Source organism: Semicossyphus pulcher, unplaced genomic scaffold (assembly GCF_022749685.1).
Source record: "Semicossyphus pulcher isolate SPU_LCO1_2020_fin unplaced genomic scaffold, fSemPul1.0.p SCAF_13, whole genome shotgun sequence".
NCBI lineage: Eukaryota > Metazoa > Chordata > Actinopteri > Labriformes > Labridae > Semicossyphus > Semicossyphus pulcher.
In genome coordinates this window covers 6716048-6739672 of record NW_027211637.1, presented here as the reverse complement: position 1 = coordinate 6739672, position 23625 = coordinate 6716048, and the positions used below count along the sequence as shown (strand labels likewise).

Genomic DNA, 23625 nt, shown 5'->3' with positions numbered 1-23625 from the left:
ACTGAAGTCATTTGTGTTATAGGAGAGTTGTGCCAGAACGACTAGACTCTCCTTCACCCAGCAGCGCTTCCATTAAGAGTTACAGGTCCAAGGATGAACCTATCGACTTCAGTAAAGGAGATTGGGGGTAAGATGTTTGTTCAAGATCTCGCTTTGATACAAAAAGATTAAAAGATAGTAAATTTACTAAAGTCATTTGTGTTATAGGCGAGTTGTGCCAGAATGACTAGACTCTCCTTTATCCAGCAGCGCTTCCATTAAGAGTTACAGGTCCAAGGATAAACCGATCGACTTCAGTAAAGGAGATTTGGGGTAAGAAGTTTGGTGAAGCTCATGCTTTGATACAGAAAAAAATGTATTTGACATACCGATTGAAATAATGTATGTTTCACTTTGAGGCTCAACTCTGAGTTTGTCTTTAAATGGGCATGAAAGACCACTCATTATTCCATCCAATGATGTTTCCAGGAAAAGTGACCAGTCCCAGGATGAACCTCTCAACGTCAGTGAAGGAGAACCTGGGGGTAAGATATTTTGATGATGTTCTTGCTTTGATTCAGAGGGACAGTAAACTCACTAAAATAGTCAGTTTCTACCACTTGTGCTTTATAACATTCAATCTTGTAGTTTTAAGGATGGTATGGAAGCAAATCTGTCTCACCAGATTTTGAAATTTTCAAGCACTGAAGTTTTCTGCATTGAAATTATGTATCTGAATTGTTTGTCTCTGAATTCAAGCCTTTGAATATCTAGCACTGAATTTTGTTGCGTTGAAATTATGTAGCTAAAATTTTGCCTCTGAATTCAGCTCTTATAATTTTCCATAACTAATTTTCACTTTTATTTTTCAATGTTCAAAAATTCAAAATCAAAAATTCAAACAATAAAAATTCACTTGCTCAAATTCGGTAGGCGAAATTCAGATCCCAAAAATATCAGTTAAAAAAATTCAGATGCAACATACGGGACACCAAGGAAGAGCAATCGATTCAGTCTCAAATCGAACCAACATCCAGCCAATCAAGTCGAAAACTTTGCTGCTTTATTTTATTAATAATCGGTGTCTTTTCAGACATTGTAAGAAACGATGTTTGCTGTGACATTCATTTTTGTGTTGACAACATTACATGACAATAGTAAACCCTGCACTCGCCATAACTGCTCCATAATCTCTGCATATGCTTTCTAAAAATGTTATTCCAAAGAAACATCGAGTCAATAGAGGTCAAATCGGAACGTGTCAAAAATGACACCTCAGTAAATTTCAATATAACAACTGTGTGCGGCTGTGATTGCAAATGCGATCTCAGCTTGTTTTTATGATGCCTCCAGAAGTAACAGTCATGAATCTTTTTGAAGTTTTATCTTGCTCCACAGTTGCGGGGAACTTCAACCTGCAAATTAGTTTAAAGATGTTTAATGAAAGTGACTGTGTCGATACCTGTTCAACTGTCACATTGTTCATATTGTGATTTTTTTTATTTGTGCTATGAGAGTTTCAAGTGTTTACACTTTCATACAGACTGTAATAACCTCGTATGACCAGAGAACTTGCTGTGTAAATGAATATCCAGAGGCTTGACTTGAATTCACTTTATTAATACTTTGTGCGCCCTGGTCGACTTTTCTATCCATAAAGTTGACATAAGGTTGACGCGTCGTTGATGACGTCATCACATACACGCGCGTGCAAAAAACACAGAGGGCCCTATTTAGACGGCAGAAGGCGCACAGTCTAAAGCGCATGGTGCAAAGCGATTTAGGGCGCAAACCGAGGCGCAAGGCGCAAAGAGGTTGGTTTAAGTCCCTGGATTGTTCATAGGCGTGTTTTTGGCATAACATGAGTCAAACCAATCAAAATGTCAGCTGTCCTTCCCTTTAAGAGCCCGGTGCGCTTGCAGGCAGGCGTGTTGCTATAGGCTTGTTTGAGATGAGCGAGGCCTGCGCAGAATCGAATGCCGCCTTGCCAAGCATATTGCATGATGGTTAGATTGTTGTCCGACTTGCTCTGAAAACCCGACTGCGCAAGGCTTTGAAGTCCCGTGATAGCAAGGCAGCCGCAGTTTTCAGGGCCAGGCGCCGCAGTTGCTCTCCACCGACTGCACAACTCCATGCATGATGGGAAACGACTTGCTCTGGATTGAATAAAGCGCCTATTGGCTGAAAAAAGCCTTGACACCCCCCACAAGGAAGTGATGAGACTTCTGTCTTATTCATCATTATTCATTAAACTTCATGAAGTGTCAGACAGACACCAAACGGGTTCATCAAAGTAGACTACTGTCATTCACAATGTAATGCTTTACTCATGAACGGTCTCTTAATAAACATAAATGCAATGATGTTTATATCGAAATAACTATCAAAAGCCCTGAATAAAGTATAATGAGAACTTAATATTAAATCAATTAAAATAATAATGATAGTAATAACAATAATAACAACAACAACAACAACAAATGAAGACTTTATTCACTTCAATTTACAGTGAGGTGTTGGTATTATAGATGGTTAATAGGTGAGCAGCAAACTTGTCAACAAAGAAGTGTCCGACTTTATGACTCCTCCCCCGACTGCAATCGGCTACTCTCGCCTGTTGTCGAGGCGAGCCGGTCATCTCGAACAAGCCTATTGTACACAGGGGATTTCAGTCATTCTTCTTATATAAACCGGACCCCGACCAGCATATTCAGCTTATTTCTTTCCACTGTGTCCTTGAACACGCAGAAAAAACACAGGTCACTGTACGATACATATCGAAGCACAGATGAATGTTAAAGCCACTGAAGCAATCCCACTCCCAAAAGAGACGTACAATTATGCTGTGTACGTTTATGCACGAGGCACAGCATTAATTATTTAAATCTCCGGACGGACAGGATCTTATGTTTTAAGTTCTGTGTGCTGACCATCAATTATTGTTGCTGCTGGGTCACATGGCTGTCTTGTCTTCTGCGTGTGTAATTGGCACTAGACAGTGTTTTAATATCTGTGGGCATGATTGTCGGTGCCACAGGGAGTTATGTTTGAGTGTGTCTGTTTCGTGCACATTAGATAGAGCGTGCGTCAGAATGAGCGCGCATGATGGAGAGCTTGGTGTCGGTCTCTGCCGTTTTTGGCCCTCCTGAGGTGAGGCAGGTGTGTGTGGGGGCAGCAGTGAGCTTGTCCACGTCTTCCTGTGCTTCTCAGCAGATCGGTAACAACTAGAAAGCAGTATAATAATTTAAGGAGAAGGGGGAACAAAAGCCTGCAGCCTGTCCCTTAAACAACGCCTTTTCACAGTATCTGCAAACACACTGTTTTTTCCTTATGAGTCAAAGCGCTGCTGTGCTTCCCCGTGTGAGTGACAAGCAGAGACTTGTGTTGTGAACTCTCCGATGTATGTCCATAATGTGCCCTCTAAATAGCAGAGACAGACTGCGCCATAGACTTTAGACTTCGGACAAGGTTTTTGTTGGTCTAAGGCACAGTAGTGTGTGTTCTGCTTCTTCTATTGGCTGTAGTGTGCGTGTGCACTTTGGCAGAAATGGGTGGGGAAAAAAATAAGGCTGTGTGAAATCATGAGTTCGTCGACGTCACCCAATAGATGTTGACTTGTGGTAGTGGCGTCAACGCATCGATAAGTCCACTTTTCTGTGCAAGCTCTAGCCTCTATTGACTCAATGTTTCCATGGAATAACATTAAGAGAGCATAAGAGAGATGACACCTTTGTAGCGATCATTGGTATGGCTAGTGCAGGTTTTACTATTGTCATGTAATGTTGTCAACACAAAAATGAATGTCCAAGCAAACATCGTTTCTTACAATGTCTGAAGATACCGATTATTAATGAAATAAAGCAGCAAAGTTTTTGACTCGTTTATTTCCTGGTCTCATAAGCCATGCCACGCGTGACCAACAGAGCCTAACTAGATTGGCCGGATGTTGGTTCGATTTGAGACTGAATCGATTGCTCTTCCTTGGTGTCCCGGATGTTGCATCTGAATTTTTTAACTCATATTTTTGGGATCTGAATTTGCCTAGCGAATTTGAGCAAGTGAATTTTTATTGTTTGAATTTTTTATAGCTTGAATTTTTATTTTTTATTTTATAAAATGCAGATACATCATTTCAATGCAGAAAAATTCAGTGCTTGAAATTTGAAGGCTTTAAATTTCAAAATTTGGTGATACAGATTTGCCTTCATAGGATGGTTGAAAAACATTTAAATGGTAAATCTTTCAATTTACCAGACAGCAGGGAGACTAACAAGTGATTATGGGTCCTGGAAGCCATTAAAGAGGATGCCAGATCAAGTGGGTCAGCTACTTCTTCGCTGGTTGATATTCCACGCTGAGGATCCGTGGCTTGGCTCATTTCTAGATGAGGTTGTGTTTGACCCCATTACATATTACAGGGATACAGTGGTGTGACTTACTGGAGTTTGCAGATGAAGATCTGCTAATTAAACACATTTAGGGAGAAAGAAATGTGATCCAACTGACAAGAGAGAACAGACCTCACAGGTGCCTGTAATGTCTGTTGCAACATTACAATTTATGTCGTTAAGAAATAAATGTTGAGCAGTATGTCTTGTGTTTTCTAAATCATTTAGTTTTTCAGAGTTATGCCGGATCAATCAGAGATAATTGCAACAGTGAAATAAAACAATAATTTATTCATGTTCAGTTGCCTTTAACAAAATTCTGTTTGCTAAAGTGACTTTATTTTGACCATGTCAAACTAAATAAGTAATAAAAAGTACATCTAAAATATAAAGCATGTAGCTCAGACTGTCAAGTAAAGTGTTTTGTTTTTTTAACATTGGTGTCTTTAAAATTCAGTTTTTGAAGTACTTGCTGTGTTGAACTATAAGAGTCTTTTCCTGGCAGTGTTCAAATCTGTCACTTAAATGATACCTAAATATAAATGATTCATGCTTCACTCATCATAACTAACTTGCTGAACTGTTTTGTTTATTCAGACAGAATAAAGGGACAGCAAGAGATGATATCAACCCTCAAAAGAAGATTTAGAGAAGCCATTCAAGATGAAGACAAAAATCATCCTAACCAGAAACAGACAGAACACGTCATAAGACATGACAGAAGTAGTGATGCCAATGATACAAAGAAAAATGGACGAGCTGTGGCGAAATCAGCGACTCAAGTTAATTCAGTATCTGATATCTTCAAAGATACAAAAGAACAACCAATCAGAAATGTGCTGACTACCGGAGAGGCTGGTATTGGTAAATCTGTCTGTGTGCAGAAATTCATAAAAGAGTGGGCTAAGAATGACCAGAGGTCAGTTTTAACGTGGCTCAAAGATAAAGTAAGGGACACAGCCAAAGTTGATGACGAAGTTATATTTCCAATTAACTTATCTGCCCTTAATTTGAGGAGAGAGGAAAAAGTCAGCCTGTTGGGACTTCTTCATCATTTCTTTAAGGAAACTAAAGACTCTGTGATCTCTAACCTTGAACAGTTCAAAGTTCTGTTTGTCCTGGATGGATTGGATGCTTTACAACCTGCTCTTGACTTTAACAACATGGACACATTGACCGATGTCCAGGAGTCAGCTACAGTGGATGTGTTACTGACAAACCTCATCAGAGGAAATCTCCTTCCTTCTGCCCGGCTCTGGATAACCTCGCGACCTGAAACTGCCAAGCAGTTGCCTGATGATTGTGTCAACAGAACCTCCGAAATAAGATGTAAGTTTCTGGGTGCATAGAAATACAATACAAACATACAGGGAGAACAGACAACTTTATTATCTATGAAGTACTAAATGTCGCAACAAGGTTCAAAAAAGGTAGAGGACCCAGATGCAGACAATGAAATTATTTAATAACAAAAAAAATACAAAACAAGGCAAAAACAAAAGCTTACTGTTCGGAACCAAGCAAAACAAAAGTCCAACATAAAACAGCCACAAGGAAAATCCAAACTGCAAACACCAGGAGCAAAGTTTCGGGACCAAAGACGACAACGAATGAGCACAGGGACATGAGAAGACTAAGGCTGTGTTTGAAATGCCGTCTATATACTACATACTATACACTGCATACTGCGGTCAGTGGTAGTATGTAGTACAGAGCATTTCAAATTTAATTTGCAGTGTGCAACACAGACGACAGTTTCTGGTTTTGAAAAGCGGAAGTAAACGATAGCCCGCCAATAGCCAAAACCAATATGCCCAATATATTTTTCTTACAAACTGTAGTAATACACTCTAATTTATACTTAATGTTGCAGAAAAATCTAACTTAAGGATGTTATAATGAAGAGCAGCGCTTCAGCAGTACAGTACAGCAAACATATGATCAGAACATGATTGTTTCTGATGCCAATCCTTATGATCGGCTCACGAAATCTCTACCTCTGATACCACAATTCATTCAGTTGGTGACATTCAGCAGAGAAGGCTTTTTCAAATGGCCTACCTGAGTTCAACCTCTTCTTACATTGATTCTTGGTGTTTTAAACACTGCTTCACTTTCAGTCGGCCAGCATGTGCTAAAACAACTACAACAACTTCATTATTGATGCTAGGGTTGTTTTTGTTTACTTTACTAATACCTGACTGTAATTGCACTCTTAACTTGTAATTACAACAACTGGCTAGTTTCTCCCAACAATAACTGTTTTTTTTTCTCTACAGTTAAACCTGATCTTGCAAGTCAATGGTCACTCAAATCTCAGCTGAAGGAGCAATTTACCCGAGTGTCTGAGGGTATCGACATGCAGAAAACCTCTTCTCTTCTTAATGACATCTACACAGATCTCTACATCATAGAGGGGGGAAGAGGAGAGGTCAATGACCAGCATGAGACCAGACAGATTGAAGGTGCTAAGTTCAAACCAGAAGAAACATCCATTAAATATCACGCCATCTTTGAACCAGCTTTGGGAAAAAATAAACAGATTAGATCTGTGCTAACAACAGGAGTGGCAGGCATTGGGAAATCATTTGCAACAATGAAGTACATGCTAGACTGGGCTGAGAATAAGTCCAGCAATGATGTCTTTTTTATGTTTCCACTTTCTTTCCGGGAGCTGAATTTGAGAAAAGAAGAAAATTACAGCTTGGAGGAACTTATTCACAGTTTCTTTCCAGGAATGAAGACATCAGAAATAAAGGACTATGACAAGTACAGAATCCTGATTGTGCTGGATGGTTTTGATGAATGTCGCCTTGATCTTGTCTTCAATGAAAGTGAATACTGGTCCGAGGTGACAAAGCCAAACTCAGTGAAGGTTCTGCTGACAAACCTCATCCAAGGCAATCTGCTTTCTAAAGCTCAAATCTGGATCACCTCCCGACCTGCAGCATCCAACAATATCCCTGCTAGCAAAGTCGACCGGGTAACAGAAGTGCGAGGATTTAATGATGAGCAGAAGGAAGAGTACTTCAAGAAGAGATTTGAAGATAAGGACTTGGCTGAAAAAATCTTGTCACATGTCAAGAATTCAAGGACACTTTATATCATGTGTCATATCCCTGTCTTCTGTTATCTCACGTCAAAAGTTCTGGAGGACTTTGTGATACGAAATGAAGAAAGTAGGATGCCCAGCACTCTGACTGACATGTACATATACTTCCTTTTGTTACAATGCAGACAGGCCAATGTTAAGTATGGCGGAGATGAGACAAGTCAGAGTTCTGAGACTGATTGTTGGAACACAAGAAACAAGAACACAGTGGTTTCTCTTGGGAAGCTGGCTTTTGAAGGTCTAGAGAAAGGAGACCTTGTCTTCACTGAAGAAATCTTGACAGAATGTGGTATTGATATCACAGAAGCAGCTGTCTTCTCAGGACTATTCACTCAGATTAAACGAGAAGGCCATGGGGTGTCCCTACAGAAATTGTTCTGCTTTGTCCATATGAGCATTCAGGAGTTCCTGGCAGCTTTCTATGTCTTTCACACATTCAATAACAGTGGTGAAAATCTGCTTACAAAACCCACTTCAACGGTCACAGACTTGCCTGCATCAGACTTCTACAAGGAGGCAGTGGACAAATCTTTAGGTAGCAAAAATGGAGACTGGGATATGTTTCTGCGCTTCCTGCTCGGCCTCTCTCTGGAGACTAATCAAAATCTCCTTCAAGAGCTGCTGAAGAAGACAGACAATAACAAGGAGACCAACGAGGAAACAATTAAGTACATCAAAGAAAAGATCGGAGAAGAGAACAGTGATGCTGATCATAATTTCAATCTTTTCCACTGTCTGAATGAGCTGAATGACCAGTCTCTTGTGGAAGAAGTGAAAAAGTACCTGCGCTCAGAAACAGTCACATTTGAAAACTTCTCCACCTCCCAGTGGTCAGCTCTGACCTTTGTGCTGATGACCTCAGATGAGAAGCTTGATGTGTTTGATTTGAAAAAGTATCGGAAATCAGAGAAGGTACTTCTGGGAATGTTGCCGGTGGTCAAAGTCGCCAAAACTGCTTTGTAAGTACTCTGCAACACTTCAACAAAAAACTCTTGTTATCTTGGTATACACTTCTTACAAGATAAGTTCATTTAGTTCAAATCTTCAACCTATTCAAAATTCTCATGTTGGCTGACAGTGGTCTGTAGAAACTCCGGTATAGGCAATAGAAATGAAGCCGGTAAAAAATGTAACACCAGAACTGCCAAGCACTTGTGGGGTACTTGTTTGGTCAACTCTGACGCTCAGGCATCTGTATCATCACTTTACATCTCTATAGGTGCGTGCAAGGACACTATTCCCCCACCCCCCACAAACAAAGCCAGATAGATGCTCTAATAACAGGTTGCACCTGGGATGCTATAAGCAAATTAAATTCTACTATTTTCACTTGCTAATGTCTAAGAAATAATCAAAGAAGAAAGCACAAATGATCACATTTGTCTAACAAAAGAATGACACGAAGCACTGCTCCTGTGGTCTTCTTTGCACACAGAGCTCAAGTCTCTCCATCCCTCATAATCAATTTCAGCATTTGTATTTGAGTAAATAATATAGTTAGAAATAAAATGAAAATAATCATGCTTTTTGTCAGACTATAAAAGTTATGCAAAAACTAAAAGCCGGTGTGCTGTATGCGTTCTCTCTCTCTGGCTCTAGCTCCAGTTCAGGCTCAGAATCAGCCGCGTCATTTTCCTCTTCAACTTCAAATTCTATGTCCGACATGCCATCAGAGTCCGCAAAGTCCATGTTCTGTAGCATTTCCAATGCCTCCACAGCATTGATCCTGCTTTGTCTGCAATGTCATATTTTAATAATCTCCATGTCACCTAGATTGAATTTATAAAGCATTTTTTAGCCTTTCCTAAATAATAAGACCACCTAAAATTATTAATTTCTTTTGTGCAAAATTCACGTGATAAGTGCTTGTGTGCATAATTAGTTTTGATGTCCAAGCCATTGTCTCGTGTGCTAATCAGGCCATTAGCAAATGTGTCTATTCTCCTCCTGGATGAAAGTACCAATGCTCAACAATGTCACTCAGGGTGATTGGGTGGTGTCGTTGAGGTTGAAAAACAACAATAAAATGCATCTATCTGCTTTTCTAAAGGTAATTAAATCATTGTGACAATGCAGGCATGTACAGGATGGGTATTCAGGAAAGTCAGGGTAGGAAGGAAATGCATTACACATAATAATAATAATAACGGAATAATTTAACACCAAATGATGTCGTCTGTGGCGGTTCTAGTCTTAAATTTAGGCCTCTTTTGTGTCTGGTCACATGGTTAAGGTGGGCTTCAAACTGCTTTGAATCCCCCAAAGTGGGAACAAACCTTGTTTGTCAATACACACGAATGAATGAAAGAAAGCTTAATGATGACCTGTTAAAAATGAGGGATTAATATGTTGAAGCTGTAATAGTGATTCTGTGTTTGCTACTGCTGCTATTTTTAGTTCAGTTTCTGATTACAAATATTTTTTACAGGCTTGATTGGTGTGAGCTCACTGAAGAATCCTGCAAAGGTCTCTTATCTTCAGTCCTCAACTCTGCATCTTCGAATCTCACCAAGCTGGACCTGAGTCATAATGACCTGCTTGATTGTGGTGTGCAGCATCTCGCTGATGGCCTGAAAAGTTTACAATGTAAACTGGAGATTCTCAAGTAAGTGTGCATTAGATTTACTGTACATTTCATTGTAAGTTACAGAAAAGCCACACAATATTGTTGACAGGAAAGGGGGCTATTATGGGTAGTTTTTGGAAGATAGGAATCCTGGAAAACCAGCAATGGGAAACAGGCGGGTAAACAAAGGCATGTTATGCACATAGAAATTTCAAAACTAAAAATACAGATCAATACAGCAGAATAGTCAAAGCAAAGCACGAAGTGACAATTAAACTAAGGAGATAGTATATAGGGAATACGGAGAAGGAGAGGAATGCAGACAGGTGAGCAGGTGGGCAGGGGAGGTCAGTTCAACTCCCAGGCCGTTAATATAACAGTGGACATGTGTAGATCTGTAAAAGGCGAGAAAGTCTGCAGCAGTTGGTGGAGAGTTGGAGCAGGAACAAAGTCCATGTCGTGGGAAAAGTGAGCAGATGAGAGCAGATTGTAACAAAATGCCCACCTCAAAAAAGTCAGATTCCAAATGTCCCATCAGGCTGGTTAGGAACACGAGGTAGGGTTAGTGAAGGGGGTCTGGAGGAGAGTTTAAGGGTTAAGTGGTTTTGGAACTGAAGAATAGAGCTGGGGATTTAAGGCAGCAAGACTGCGGTCTGGGCATAGGCGCAGCAGGAGACCCAAGGCAGACAACTTTGGGGCAGGGCAAAGGGGAAGCAGGAGTTCTAGGGCGAACTGCCTGGGGGCAGGGCTGTAGCAATGCAGATCCCCTCAGGTGAACTGGCTCAAGGTTGACCACATTGGGGGAGCCACTCTGGAGGATGAGCAGGAGGTCGACCAAATGGGCCAAGCCTCTCCGAAGGATAGGCAGGAGGATGACCAGGCAGCCAGTGACATAGGTAAGACTGCTCAAGGTCAGCGACGGAGGTAGGAGGTTAACCAGCTCGTGAGAACAGGCAGGAAGTCGACCAGATCAGACCAGACCAGGATCATCGGTCGAGGGCTCCATGGCACTGGGCATCAGAGGCTCCAGGTTGCTGACAGCAGATGATCTGCAGCAGTGGGCAGCTTGGGCTCTGGAATGATGGATAGCTGTACCACTGAGGCAATGGGCAGCTGAGAGGGCTGATGACATCTGTACCCATGATTACCACTGGTTTACTGGCAGGCTAGCTGGCTCAAGATGGGAATGCTGAAGGCTCAAAAAGCTGTTTGGTGAGCTGAGTTTAACAGACAGGAGAGCTGGCTGAGTAGAAGGCTGAGGGCTTTGAATCAGATTGGCAGCTAACAAGAAAGATCCTTGTTGACAGGGATGTAAGGTATAAGCTATCAGACTTGATGCAAGCAGACTTGGAGAGGTGATAAGAAAGTCTGTGGTCTACCCAGGTAAGGACACTTTTCTGTGTATCATTGACAGGACCGCCTCTCTAACCTCAGCAGAAGCGACCTCCCTCAAAACATCTTTATGACAAACTGTATGACCTTATCTAAGACTTTTTTGTCTGAGTGAGCTGGGTCAATGGCAGGTAGTTTGTTCTGTTGGTGACAGGAAGTAGTGAAATACAGTTATTTATTAGCCAATAGAAAACTTAGAGACAGGTTTGGAAGGTAGGAAGGCTGGCAAACCCTTTTAGCTATATAGGCACGAAGGCAGCTCCAGAACAAAACTAAAAACAAATCATAAATGATAAGGCTGAAACCCACAATCTTTATGTGAATTTGCCTACAGGTACTACAGGTAACCTACAACACAACACTTCTATTCCAACCACATAACTCTCATGTGTGTGTGTGTGTGTGTGTGTGTGTGTGTGTGTGTGTGTGTGTGTGTGTGTGTGTGTGTGTGTGTGTGTCTGTGTGTGTTTGCATGTGTGTGCTCTGAAGGTTGTCAGGTTGTCAGGTGACAGAGAAAGGCTGCTCTTTCCTGGCCTCAGCACTCAGATCCAACACGGCCTCCTCCCTGAAACAGCTGGATCTGAGTTATAACCATCCAGGAGACGAGGGGGCGGCGATGCTCTCGGCTATAAAGGAGGATCCAAACATGAGCCTGAATACACTCTGGTAAGAGAAGTTGGAATGCTTCTTTACTAAGTTTACATTTTAGCAATAGCTTGTTTTCCTTGTTGTAATAAGACCAACCTACATCCAAAACTCAACTTAAACTTTTATACTATGAAGTAGGCTACATTTTGAAACACTCAAGAATCACCTTGTTGCTGTTAAGAAAATGTGCAATGGCAGTAGTGTCACTGAGATCAAATATACACTTGGCATTACAATGCTATTTGTATACTATATAAAATGCATGTTTCTGCAGGGTGCAAATACCTGCAGAACACATTGTGATCATATGTACAGGGGGACTACAATCATAAGAAAAAATTGCCTAATCCTATCACCTTATTTTACCTCTTATTTATACCCAATACAAGCATGGCAAAAGCTTCAAGTAACTTGCAAGCCTCCCTTTGAAAACTGATTCAAAATTGAATAAGCCTGTCTATGGTGTTGCTCTCCTTAACCTGGGATGTGTCAGGTTTGTTGACATGTAAGCCAGCCCGACCTTACTCATTAGTGTTATGTTCAGAATAATGTATACCATTTCAGCTCACCTGTTAACACTAGAGGTGTCTGGGTCTTTTTTTATTAATTTGGTTGATATAAAATGCATTTTTCTACTCGTTATCATTTGACATCGAGCCATCTCCACACACACACGCCTCTCCTAAACACTTAGCAGCAGGTATGCGTCAACCCACAATCTTCTTGCAACCCCTAATCACAGGCCTTTTATATGTTTAAGGCACATCCCTATAAACCTCTCAGAAATCACAGAAGCCCTATATTCATGTTTTTTTCTTCATGGGCCAAAGCCTTTTAACACTCTTTTTCTCCTGTGCAGTTTGGACCATTGTGGACAGCACCGTTTAAAGCCAGGGATAAAGAAATGTAAGTCTTCATGGCACCGATTTCTAAAATTGTATCACTTCAGTATACTTTTAGACACTAAGGGCCCTATCATCCACCCGGCGCAAAGCACCAAAGCACGCAGAGCAAGTGTCCATGCTATCTTCCACCCGGCGCAGTCGTCATTTTCACGCCCAGCGCCCACGTTGTGTAAATAGCAAGTGATCTTGCACCACCATTAGCGCCCGTGGGCATGTCGGTTTTGAAATGAGGTGTGGTGGCGCATTGCTAACTTGAGGACGCAGAAAGCAACTGGGCCTTAGACCAACAAAAACCTTGTCTAAAGTCTATGGCGCAGTCTGTGTTTGTTATTTAGAGGGCGCATTATGGACATACATCGGAGAGTTTACAACATGAGTCTGTGCTTGTCACTCACACAGGGACGCACAGCAGCGCTTCTACTCATAAGGAAAAAACTGTGTTTGCATATACAGTGAAAAAACGTTGTTTAAGGGACAGGCTGCAGGCTTTTGTTTCCCTCATCTCCTTAAATCATGATACTGCTTTTGGTTTGTTAACGATCTGCTGAGAAGTGCAGGAAGACGTGGACAAGCTCACCGCTGCCTCCACACAGACCTGCTTCACCTCAGGGAGATCCCTGCTCGAGCCACACACGGGCCAATAACTGACCGAGACCGACACCAAGCTCTCCATAATGCGCGATCATTCTGACGCAAGCTGTCTTTGATATAGCAGAAACCGAGACACACTCACACACGCACAACTAAGAGCTATTAATCAATAGCAGTAATTAATCACCATACTCAAACATAACTACCTGTGGCACCGACAATTGTGCCCAGAGATATTAAAACACTGTCCAGTGCCAATTACACATGCAGGAGACAATACAGTCATGTGATCCAGCAGCAACAACAAGTGATCATTTAATGCCGACCTTTCTTTGATGGGCAGCACACAGAACTTTAACAAACATAAGATCCTGTCCGCTTGGAGATTTAAATAAGTAAATAATGCTGTGCCTCGTGCGTAAATGTACACAGCATGCCTCTTTTCAATTTCATTCCCGCTGGGCAGTGGGATCGCTTCAGCAGCTTTAACATCAATCCGTGCTTCAACATGTATCGTACAGTAACCTGTGCTTTTTCTGCATGTTCAAGGACACAGTGAAAGGAAATAAGTTGAATATGCCTGTTGGGGTCCGGTTTATTTAAGAAGAAAGACTGAAGTCTGCTGTGTAAATAGCAACACGCCTGCCTGCAGGCGCACCGGGCTGACAGCAGGGAATGACAGTTTACACACTGATTGGTTTGATTCATGTTATGCCGGAAACACACCTATGAATAATCAAGGGACTTAAGCCAACCTCTTTTCGCCTTGTGCCTCGGTTTGCGCCCAGTGTGTTAAATTTGAATGTACTTCAGATAATAAGCATTTGTCACTATAGGTTCTAACAGTATGCACTTTTGTCACTTCATATTTTTAGAGGTAAAACTTTTTAATACATTTTTGAAAGTATTTTTTTCTTTACTAAAAAACAAACACTTAACACACTTGAGTTTTTTATTTTTCATTTCTCAATCAGATGATGGAGATCTAAAGTTTGATGAAAATACGGCAGGAAAGAGGCTTGTTCTGTCTGACGGAAACAGGAAGGTGAAAACTGTAAAGAAGTTGGAAGAGAAGGTGCAACGTCTTGAAAATGAAGACAGGTTTAAGAGGTCGCAGGTGATTTGTGACGAGGGTCAGCAGGGCCTCTGCTACTGGGAGGTGGAGTGGAAAGGGACTGTCGGTATCTCAGTGGCGTATAGAGGAGTGGGTAGAAGATGGGACAGTAAAGGTGGCTTAGGATGCAATGACATGTCCTGGAGTCTGCTCTGCTCGAAGCATGGATACACTGCCATTCATGGGAAGACATCCAAACATATTACAGAGCCATTTTCCCAAAAAGTAGCAGTGTATCTGGATTGGAAAGCTGGTACTTTGACTTATTACAGTGACAAATCAGGAGAGCTGAGTCTCATACACACCTTCCATGCCAAATTCACTGAACCAGTCTATCCAGGCTTCTGGTTTAAGAGTGGCTCTGTAACTCTGTGTGAGATAGACGAAACACCTCTGCGATGGAGTCAAATCAAGCCTCAACAACAACAACAAGAAAAAGCTAAAGCCAAAGTGCCAAAATCTGCAGTTCCTCGAGGGGCCACTGGAGGCACTCTCCAAAATAGGCCCAAGCAGCAACCGCAGGTGTTGAAAAATGAAGCCAATGCAGAAGTGCCAAAATCTGCAGTTCCTCGAGGGGCCACTGGAGGCACTCTCCAAAATAGGCCCAAGCAGCAACTACAGGTGTTGAAAAATGAAGCCAATGCAGAAGTGCCAAAATCTGCAGTTCCTCGAGGGGCCACTGGAGGCAGGCTCCAAAATAGGCCCAAGCAGCAACCACAGGTGTTGAAAAATGAAGCCAATGCAGAAGTGCAAAAATCTGCAGTTCCTCGAGGGGCCACTGGAGGCAGGCTCCAAAATAGGCCCAAGCAGCAACCACAGGTGTTGAAAAATGAAGCCAATGCAGAAGTGCCAAAATCTGCAGTTCCTCGAGGGGCCACTGGAGGCAGGCTCCAAAATAGGCCCAAGCAGCAACCGCAGGTGTTGAAAAATGAAGCCAATGCAGAAGTGCAAAAATCTGCAGTTCCTCGAGGGGCCACTGGTGGCAGGATCCAAAAGGCAGTCAATCCCCATTTGGCCCCATAATGATCTCATTGCATCCTTGGGAACCTCTTGCTAACCAGCATCATTTAATTACCATGAGGTGAAACATTACTATATCATGCTGTATTTTTTTACCTGTTCATACTTTAAGTCTATACATGAACATTCTCAAGGAAGTATTTTTCTCACGTTGTCAAATTGGGACTCATTTACGAACAGTGCGTACGCACGAATCTGTGCTTGAACTGTGCATACGCACGTTTGACGCACAAATCTGGGATTCATCAATTTGTTCTTACCTAAATTTCTTCGTACTCTGCGAACAAATTTAGAACTCCCTCAGACCATGCGTACGCACAAATGATGAAAGAAATGTCCTTGGAAATGTTAACACACACCCTTTTAACTAAATGCATACTATATTAAAACTTCATTTATTGAAAAAAAAAAAAGGCTTTAATAGACAACAATAATTGAATTTACTAATGTATGGACCAAACGTAAATGGCGTGTCATCCTCATAATTTATTGTCAAATTATTAAAACTTCAATTATAGCAGTTGAGTTAGTTTATTAAGTTTACAATAGAGTAGACCATATGAAAATGTTCATATTGAAATGTAACACTTTTATTACAATTGTTTCTATTTCTGCTGACATAAACTGACTTAACATTGTGATCGGTCCCGTATTTCTGTGAAAACCCTTTATAACGCATAAAATACATCTTCACACACTGTGACTGAGATGAGCCGGAGGTGATCCACGCGTAGTTTATCAGAGTTATCATGCCGCGTGGCAGGAACGTTTGTAGGACTTTAGGAAAACATCTGGGGCTTAGCCAAATACATCTCACACCTTGTAGGGGGGTCCGGGGGCAGCCGGGGGTTGTTGATTTTGTGGCCATAATTAAATTGTTCATCTCATCAGATATAACAAATCTCTCTCACTCAATCTCATACTCACATATGCATCTCTCTCTCCCTCTCTCTCTCTCTCTCTCTCTCTCTCTCTCTCTCTCTCTCACACACACACACACACACGCACACACACACACACACACACATACACAGGCTGCTACACTCTGCTGGAGACCTTTAATTAAACTAAAACATCAAAACAACATCCTCTGCCTCATGAAAAAATTTAACTTTTTGACATTGCTTGCCTTTAAATAATATGTTATTCTTCATTTGATTAAACTATGACACTTATTTACTGTTAAAGATTGACAAGATGTATTGCAAATGCAACAAGTCTCTCATGACATAATCTCAAGGCTGTATTACTATTGTATTCATAGTTTTCGATTGCAGACATCTAGGTGGCAAACACAGGTGACAGAAATCAAATAACAGGTGATTATCAATAAATGACAACTAATGGCATAGCCCAAAGAGCTGTGGCCTTGTGCCAGATTGAAAGGGCAAATACGTAATGAGAATACCACAAACAAGAGCCAAAACGGACAGAAACAACCCGTTCAGCATTCAGATTTCCCGACTCCCTCAAATGAGGGCAAAGGTAAGACCCGTTAATTAAAGACCTGTGTGTGTTTTGATGCTCATACCTGAATACTAACGTTGCGATCCGTCCGTATTTCTGGGCACAGTTAAAGTATAAACCTCGTCTCCACAGGCTGTCATATGCCCATATGCTGTGTAGTTCATATAGTTCACTGATAAACACAGAGCTTTAGAGGGGCATCAGGCTTCATGATCAAAGTTCATGGGATGCGAAGCCTGGGTTGCCAGGTCTGCGATTTTTCCAGCTGAATTGACTTTTGAAGTGTCTTTAGTGATTGCACACTTCACACAGCCCATTCGACGGTTCTGACTCTGCGTATGTTTGGAATGTCACAGACACCTATTGGGTTTTGCGGCCCGGTGCTGAACCACCTGCGGCCCGTGGTAACGGTCCGTGGACCGGGGCTTGGGAACCCCTGGATAAGAGAACACCAGCTTTAACTGACAGTGCCTTTTTCCAAGGCCAAATTGCTCCCTTAAAGTTAAAGCCCCAAATGCCAAAGTTGTCACATTTTTTGTCAGAAGATTTTCCCCGTATCAAATCCTACTTGTAACTCATCCTGCCTTCTCTCCTTTTGTTGTCTTCCTTTAACTCTCTCTATTTTCCAGTCTACTTTCATCTGCAGGACTGTTGTGGTTACACAACACAGCCAATGGCTTTGGCACTGGCCTCCTCTCAATAATTTCGGGAACCCATTTTAGCCCTCCCACAGCTTAACTGGTCGCTCTCCAAATCAAACATTGAAAAAGTGAATGTCAAATATCCTGAACATCCTGATTATTGAATTATTTCAGCTGAACAAAGACACTGGTTGTCCTCCTATGGCCAATTCAAAAATCTTTTATAGACATACAGGGTGGTTTACTAAACGAGGCACAGGGACAACAAACACACCTAAACAAGCACATGCAGACTTTTAACTGTACACATTTGATGTTCCTCTTTGATAGCCAAATGTATGTACTACTGGTATGTGTGTGCCTGTGAGCATCTGAATGTAGGCGGTAACGAATTACAACCGTGAAAAAAGGCTTGAATGAAAGCTCAAGAAAGAAAAGGAGGGGAAGATGGCTACTGAAAGGAAAAGTTCAGGACAATGTAGCAACCAGCACACTGAAGGCCTCTTCGCACAAGCTGCCTCATTGCTTATAAAAACCTAATTCTTGACCAACTCTTTGAAGAGGCGTAAAAACTCCCAACTGAGCATTTAGTTCCGGGTCCACATCAGAGGCCCTTAAAAATAACAGACTTGTTTGATTAATTCATTTCCCTCTGCACCATTGATCTGCTGCTGCTAATTGACAACACATTCAGAGCGCCTCACGCTCTTTCTGCCTCAACCTGCCTCTGTTGATTTGTTTTGATTAGAGAGCTGCCTCTGTAAGCCGGGAGTTGAATGAATAAGCATTTGTATGGGTATGCTGAATGGAGACAATGGACTTTCTGAGTTTGTGATTGTGACTGCTTTATAACTGAAAAAGTCTTCCTTTTGCAGTGATGAAGAAATGTTTCTAAACCTGGCATGATATATAAAAAAGGGCCCTCACATTTGATTACACAAAAATATCCATATGGGTTCTAATTTCCTTGGAAAAACATCATGAGTGGAGGTGTCATGTGTCTGCATATGTAAGTCCAATACTGTCAGTGACTGTCTTACCCCAACATATGAAAATAAAATCAGGTGTAAGAACTAGTGGAAACAGACAGGAAACCAGACTCATAAACATGCACCACATTATCAAACCAAGTAGAGACTTTGGCTTCATCGAATTACAAACCATGTTTTAATGGGAATTTATATATAAAGGGATGCACGATATTGGATTTTTTGACTTTTTGACGACTGACGATTTCGATACCAATATATTAGGCACGTTTTTTTTCCAGTCCTTTTTCTAAGTTAAATTCATGGATGTTTAAGTTTAATCAATAGGTAAAGTGCATATTTTGCTTAAAAACGTAGGTGAACAGATAAAGATATACGTTAATTCACTGAAATTCTATTTAATTAATGCTTATTTTGTTATGTATTAAAATGCATTATGTTACTGTCTCTTTAAGAGAAGCAGGTCATTGCTGGGGACACGCCCAGACACATTTTTTGTTTCAGTAGAAGCTCAATGAAGGACAGAGCCACACGGTTTTCTGACTGTAGTTCAGTTGAATAGGGAAAATAGCTTTGAATGTTCCTGTAAAAAGTAACTTTGGAATTAAAATATTTTTTAATGTTTTTACATTGGAGTCAGCGTGGAAGTTTTTTCCTCATGTCACCGCAAACGAGTCAGCCAAGGCAACATTGAGTTTCTACGGACTACATCTCCCCTGTAGTGGAATTTATATCATGCCTACTCTACTCTGCCTCCACTCATACTATTGTATGGCCAAAAACTGTCATACCGCAGACACCTTGCACCCTTCTTCACCCTTGACGGAAGAGGCGTGGCACAAAAGATTTCTGAGCGCACCTGAATGCAGCATCCCCCGAAACATGACACTGAGGGAAACATGCCTGGACTTGTTTACTGCACCTACTACGGAAACATCAGTGATCGCCGACGGACTCTTTTTATCGTGTGTGTGCTTCCATGAATATGTAAGTTAGTTTTGCACTGATGTTATGTTACACTCTGTTAGCGTTGGCTGTGGGTGCGACTATTTTCGGCATGTTTGATGTTGTTAAGATGGTAAAATAACGAGAATGTGAGTTAACTGTTAGCTAGTTAAGAGTTGTGAAAGTTGTTTAACTTCTTGGTCTTTATTTGTATATTGTTGATAACTTAGCACAGGAAGTGCGCGCACACTCGTGCTGAGTTAATGTTGTAGCATTATGTCAAGCTTTTTCAGGGAATCATTGAGCAATAAGGCAAAATGTGCCAAGAATATTGCGCATCTCTAATATAAACATATAGAAAGTTGAAATGAATAAAATGACAAAAGTTAAGGCAATTCAAAAGATACACAACAAGTGTAATTGGACGGAGCCGTGTGTGATACTCAGCTAACTAAAACAAAGAAAAATGTGGTTTAAGCTTTAAAGGGATAGTTCGGATTTTCTTCTGTCCGGTTCCAAACGTAGAATAAGTAGTTCCGCTGAGATGCCAGGATCATGAAACCAAAAAGTTTTACCCTACAAAAACAACACAGAGGCAAAGGTGATCTATTTCCATCAATCAAGTCCTAACCTTGAAAAAGAAATCCATCCTCACAAAGGTAGATATACTGTACAAGAGCACACACACACAAACACAATGTCATCTTCCACATCTAGTACCGGTCATGGCGACCTCACTTGACTGTGGGGGGGAGTGTTTTGGTTTTGTCCATTACAATCATTCATGCTTCACTTAGGGATGTAACAATACACTCAACTCACGAATCGATACGAATCCTGATACTGGGTTCACGATACGATTTACTCAAGATACAATTTTCTCATATTTATAAAGAAATATAAATTTAAATAGGCCTAATCCTTTTTTGAGGTTGTATAGTTTATTTATTGTGATGTAAAAAAAAACCAGGAAATTATAGCCTATATGATAAATGCAGTGTGTCATAATTCTCATATATACAATTAACAAGAAAAAACAGGTTATATTAGGCTATTAGGGACTTTTCAGTCTGTTATCTTAAAACTAAAAAAATCTTCCTCCCTACTATTACCACTCTTGGTCAACAAACTCAGACACCCGCGTGAAAGTAGAGAGTTCAGGTGGAGTGGCACGTTTCTTTATATAATAAATACAAACAGACCTGTGGGCTGCAGTCGTGTTATTTATATGGCATTTCATGTACCGTTTCTAACGGCGATCAAATGTATGTCTAATTAGCGTGAGAAGCCTGGTGACAGTAACTTTTGGAGACAAAGGCTCAAGTCTTCTACTTCCTGCAGTCTTTTTTAGTTATTTTCAGGAGCCTCTCCTTCCTTCCATTCAAAGGTCAGAACATAGCCAGCTTAAGGTGCTGAGGTCTGTCCTTTCCTTAAAAATCATTGTGGGTCTAAGGGATAGAGAGAGTTGTTTTGTACAGGAAAAAGATGAGAAGCATAATAAGATGTGCTAAACAGTATGAAATTCAGGCTCTCCTCTTTCACTGCCTGATTCCTCCAAAGTTGCACCATGAGTGTCCAAAGAATGTTTAGAATAATGTAAACACACAGCGGTGGTTAACATCACATGTCTTGCCACCATCAGCTTTCCATACACAGATAGCAAAACAGAAATGTAAGCATGTCAGGGGATAGATCTTCTATGGTGAGTCTTTAATAACACAGAGTTGCACTTCAGGCACAATGATGAGCTAAACCATCACTACCACCATGTTTTAATGTCCTTATGGCACCTTAGAGGACCAGATGTAAAGATGTTAAAGCTAGTTTTGAAAATAAACTTACATCCTGTGTTGTGAGGGATGCTGACAGAAAAACATTTGCAGAACTTTTGTTAAATGTCCATCCATCCATCCATTTTCCTCCGCTTATCCAGAGTCAGGTCGCGGAGGCTGCAGGCTAAGCAAGCTAGCCCATACGTCCCTCTCCTTAGCAACACTTTCCAGCTCCTCCTGGGGGATCCTGAGGCGTTCCCAGGCCATGTGAGACATGTAATCCCTCCAATGAGCTCTGGGTCCACCCCGGGGTCTCCTCCCAGTTGGACATGCCCGGAAAACCTCCACAGGGAGGCCCCCAGGAGGCATTCTAATGAGATGGTCGGTTATACTCCAAGTTCCCTCCAAGTTGTTAAATGTTTTAAAGCTTTAACATCCTTTAATGAAGAGATGGTGTGCATGATGTGATATATGATTTAATATGATTTAATGAAGAGGGGCTATTTTTTGGCTAACACATTTCATTTTCTATTTTTGTACAAACACATTTCATTTTCTATTTTTCTTCCCTTATTTCAAGCTACTATGAGGAGGTTTTAGCTGGTTATGAAACAGGTTGTAATTTATACTGATTTCCCTATATGAGCTACAAAATCAAACAAGATGAAAAGAGAAGCGTGTTGGTATCAGCTAATTTGATTTACAGCACACTGCCAAGCCAGCCCTTTTTTAAAAAACAAAGCAAACATTCCCTATCATTAAACAGCATTTACACATGTACAGGACAAGATCAGCAATGAGATAAGAGGTACTGATTTGTCAACAGGGTTCGCCAAGATTGGGACAAAACAAAGGTACCTCACAGTAGGTTTAACCAGGTAAAACATCGAAATGGATTGTAAGAGAGATCAGGCAAAGAGGGTCGCTTAAAACACTGTTAAGAACAATAAATTGAAACAGCTTAAACAAGCTCAGACAACAGTCATACACACTCCTGCCACAGGGAGCAGCCCTGGAGGCAGGGGCAAAAAGTGGGTATGCACTATATGCGGCGCATAGGGTTGCCGCGCTAGATGTTATGTTATGTTATGTCAGTGTATCAAGAGGAGGCTTGTAAATATTCAGGTTGCTAAAGCTACTACTAGTAAAATGACAGGTCTTGTCTTGCAACTGTGTACTGATCAGTATTTACAATATAACAGATCATGACAAGAAAAATAAAGGAACTTGTTTGTGGTTATTTTGTTGTTCAGACAGTTATCATTTTTTTAACTAGATGGTGAATCATAAAATAGATAAATTATAGAACTTGGGAGTGATACACTTGAGTTTAAATGTCTTCACTCAGATATAACACAACAGTGCTGTTGTGATGTATCTGATAAGTCTGATCAGATGCAGCGTCCAATCAGTAACTGATCATCTGCTATCTAACTTAAAATAAAAGTGTGTGTATATATATATATATATAGATATATATATATATATAATATTTGGCTGTAATGTGTCTGCATACCCCTAAGAAAGTAGGTAGTTGCGTCCCTGCCTGGAGGCATCCTAACCAACCTCCTTTTTCAAACAAAAGGAGCAGTTGTTCTACTCGCTGCTGCGCTGTTGTCCAATCACATTGTAAACTATTTTTGAATGTTCAAAATATGCAGATCCACTTGAATTGAAGTAAATATTGTCTTAATTAATGCGAGAGTATCTAGAAAGCACATGCTCAACACCAGTTAATCCTCAAAGAGAGATGAAAGGATGAACTGTGCATTGCTGACGCTTTTAGGTTGAAGTCAGAGACATAAAGGGTTGGAATGGTTAACATAGCAAATAAATCTCTCTCTCTCTCTCTGTCTCTCTCCCTCTCTGTCTCTCTCTCTCTCTGTCATATTAATGCAGCTCATTAACTCTGTATTTTCTGGTCCCATTAACATTACTAACCACATATCTTCCCGGGAGTTCTTGTGCTCCCTTGTCTTGAAGGTTCCTGGGGATCGTTGCTGCAGACCACCTGCTGCTGTGGACCTGCTCGACTGCAACAACTACTAACATCAGCCTTCCCCATAGTATCATTATTGTTGCTGCTAATGCTAATA

At 41.0% G+C, this 23625-nt stretch overlaps 1 protein-coding gene across 1 annotated transcript; it reads left to right on the top strand.

The window, feature by feature from the left end:
- Positions 1-292: 292 nt before the first annotated feature.
- On the top strand, positions 293-16477 carry LOC138589221 (protein NLRC3-like). The gene is made up of 8 exons (XM_069659423.1): positions 293-312; positions 469-524; positions 4965-5696; positions 6647-8438; positions 9908-10084; positions 11927-12103; positions 12945-12991; positions 14556-16477. Exons 3-8 carry the CDS (start codon positions 4988-4990, stop codon positions 15716-15718), a joined length of 4065 nt encoding a protein of 1354 aa, XP_069515524.1. The 5' UTR covers positions 293-312; positions 469-524; positions 4965-4987; the 3' UTR covers positions 15719-16477.
- Positions 16478-23625: the final 7148 nt, after the last annotated feature.

Coding starts and splice junctions, on each gene's coding strand:
- LOC138589221 (XM_069659423.1), top strand. CDS start 4,988: ATGATATCAACCCTCAAAAGAAGATTTAGAGAAGCCATTCAAGATGAA. Junction 12,104..12,944: donor ATGAGCCTGAATACACTCTG/GTAAGAGAAGTT, acceptor TCTCCTGTGCAG/TTTGGACCATTGTGGACAGC. Junction 12,992..14,555: donor AAAGCCAGGGATAAAGAAAT/GTAAGTCTTCAT, acceptor TTTCTCAATCAG/ATGATGGAGATCTAAAGTTT.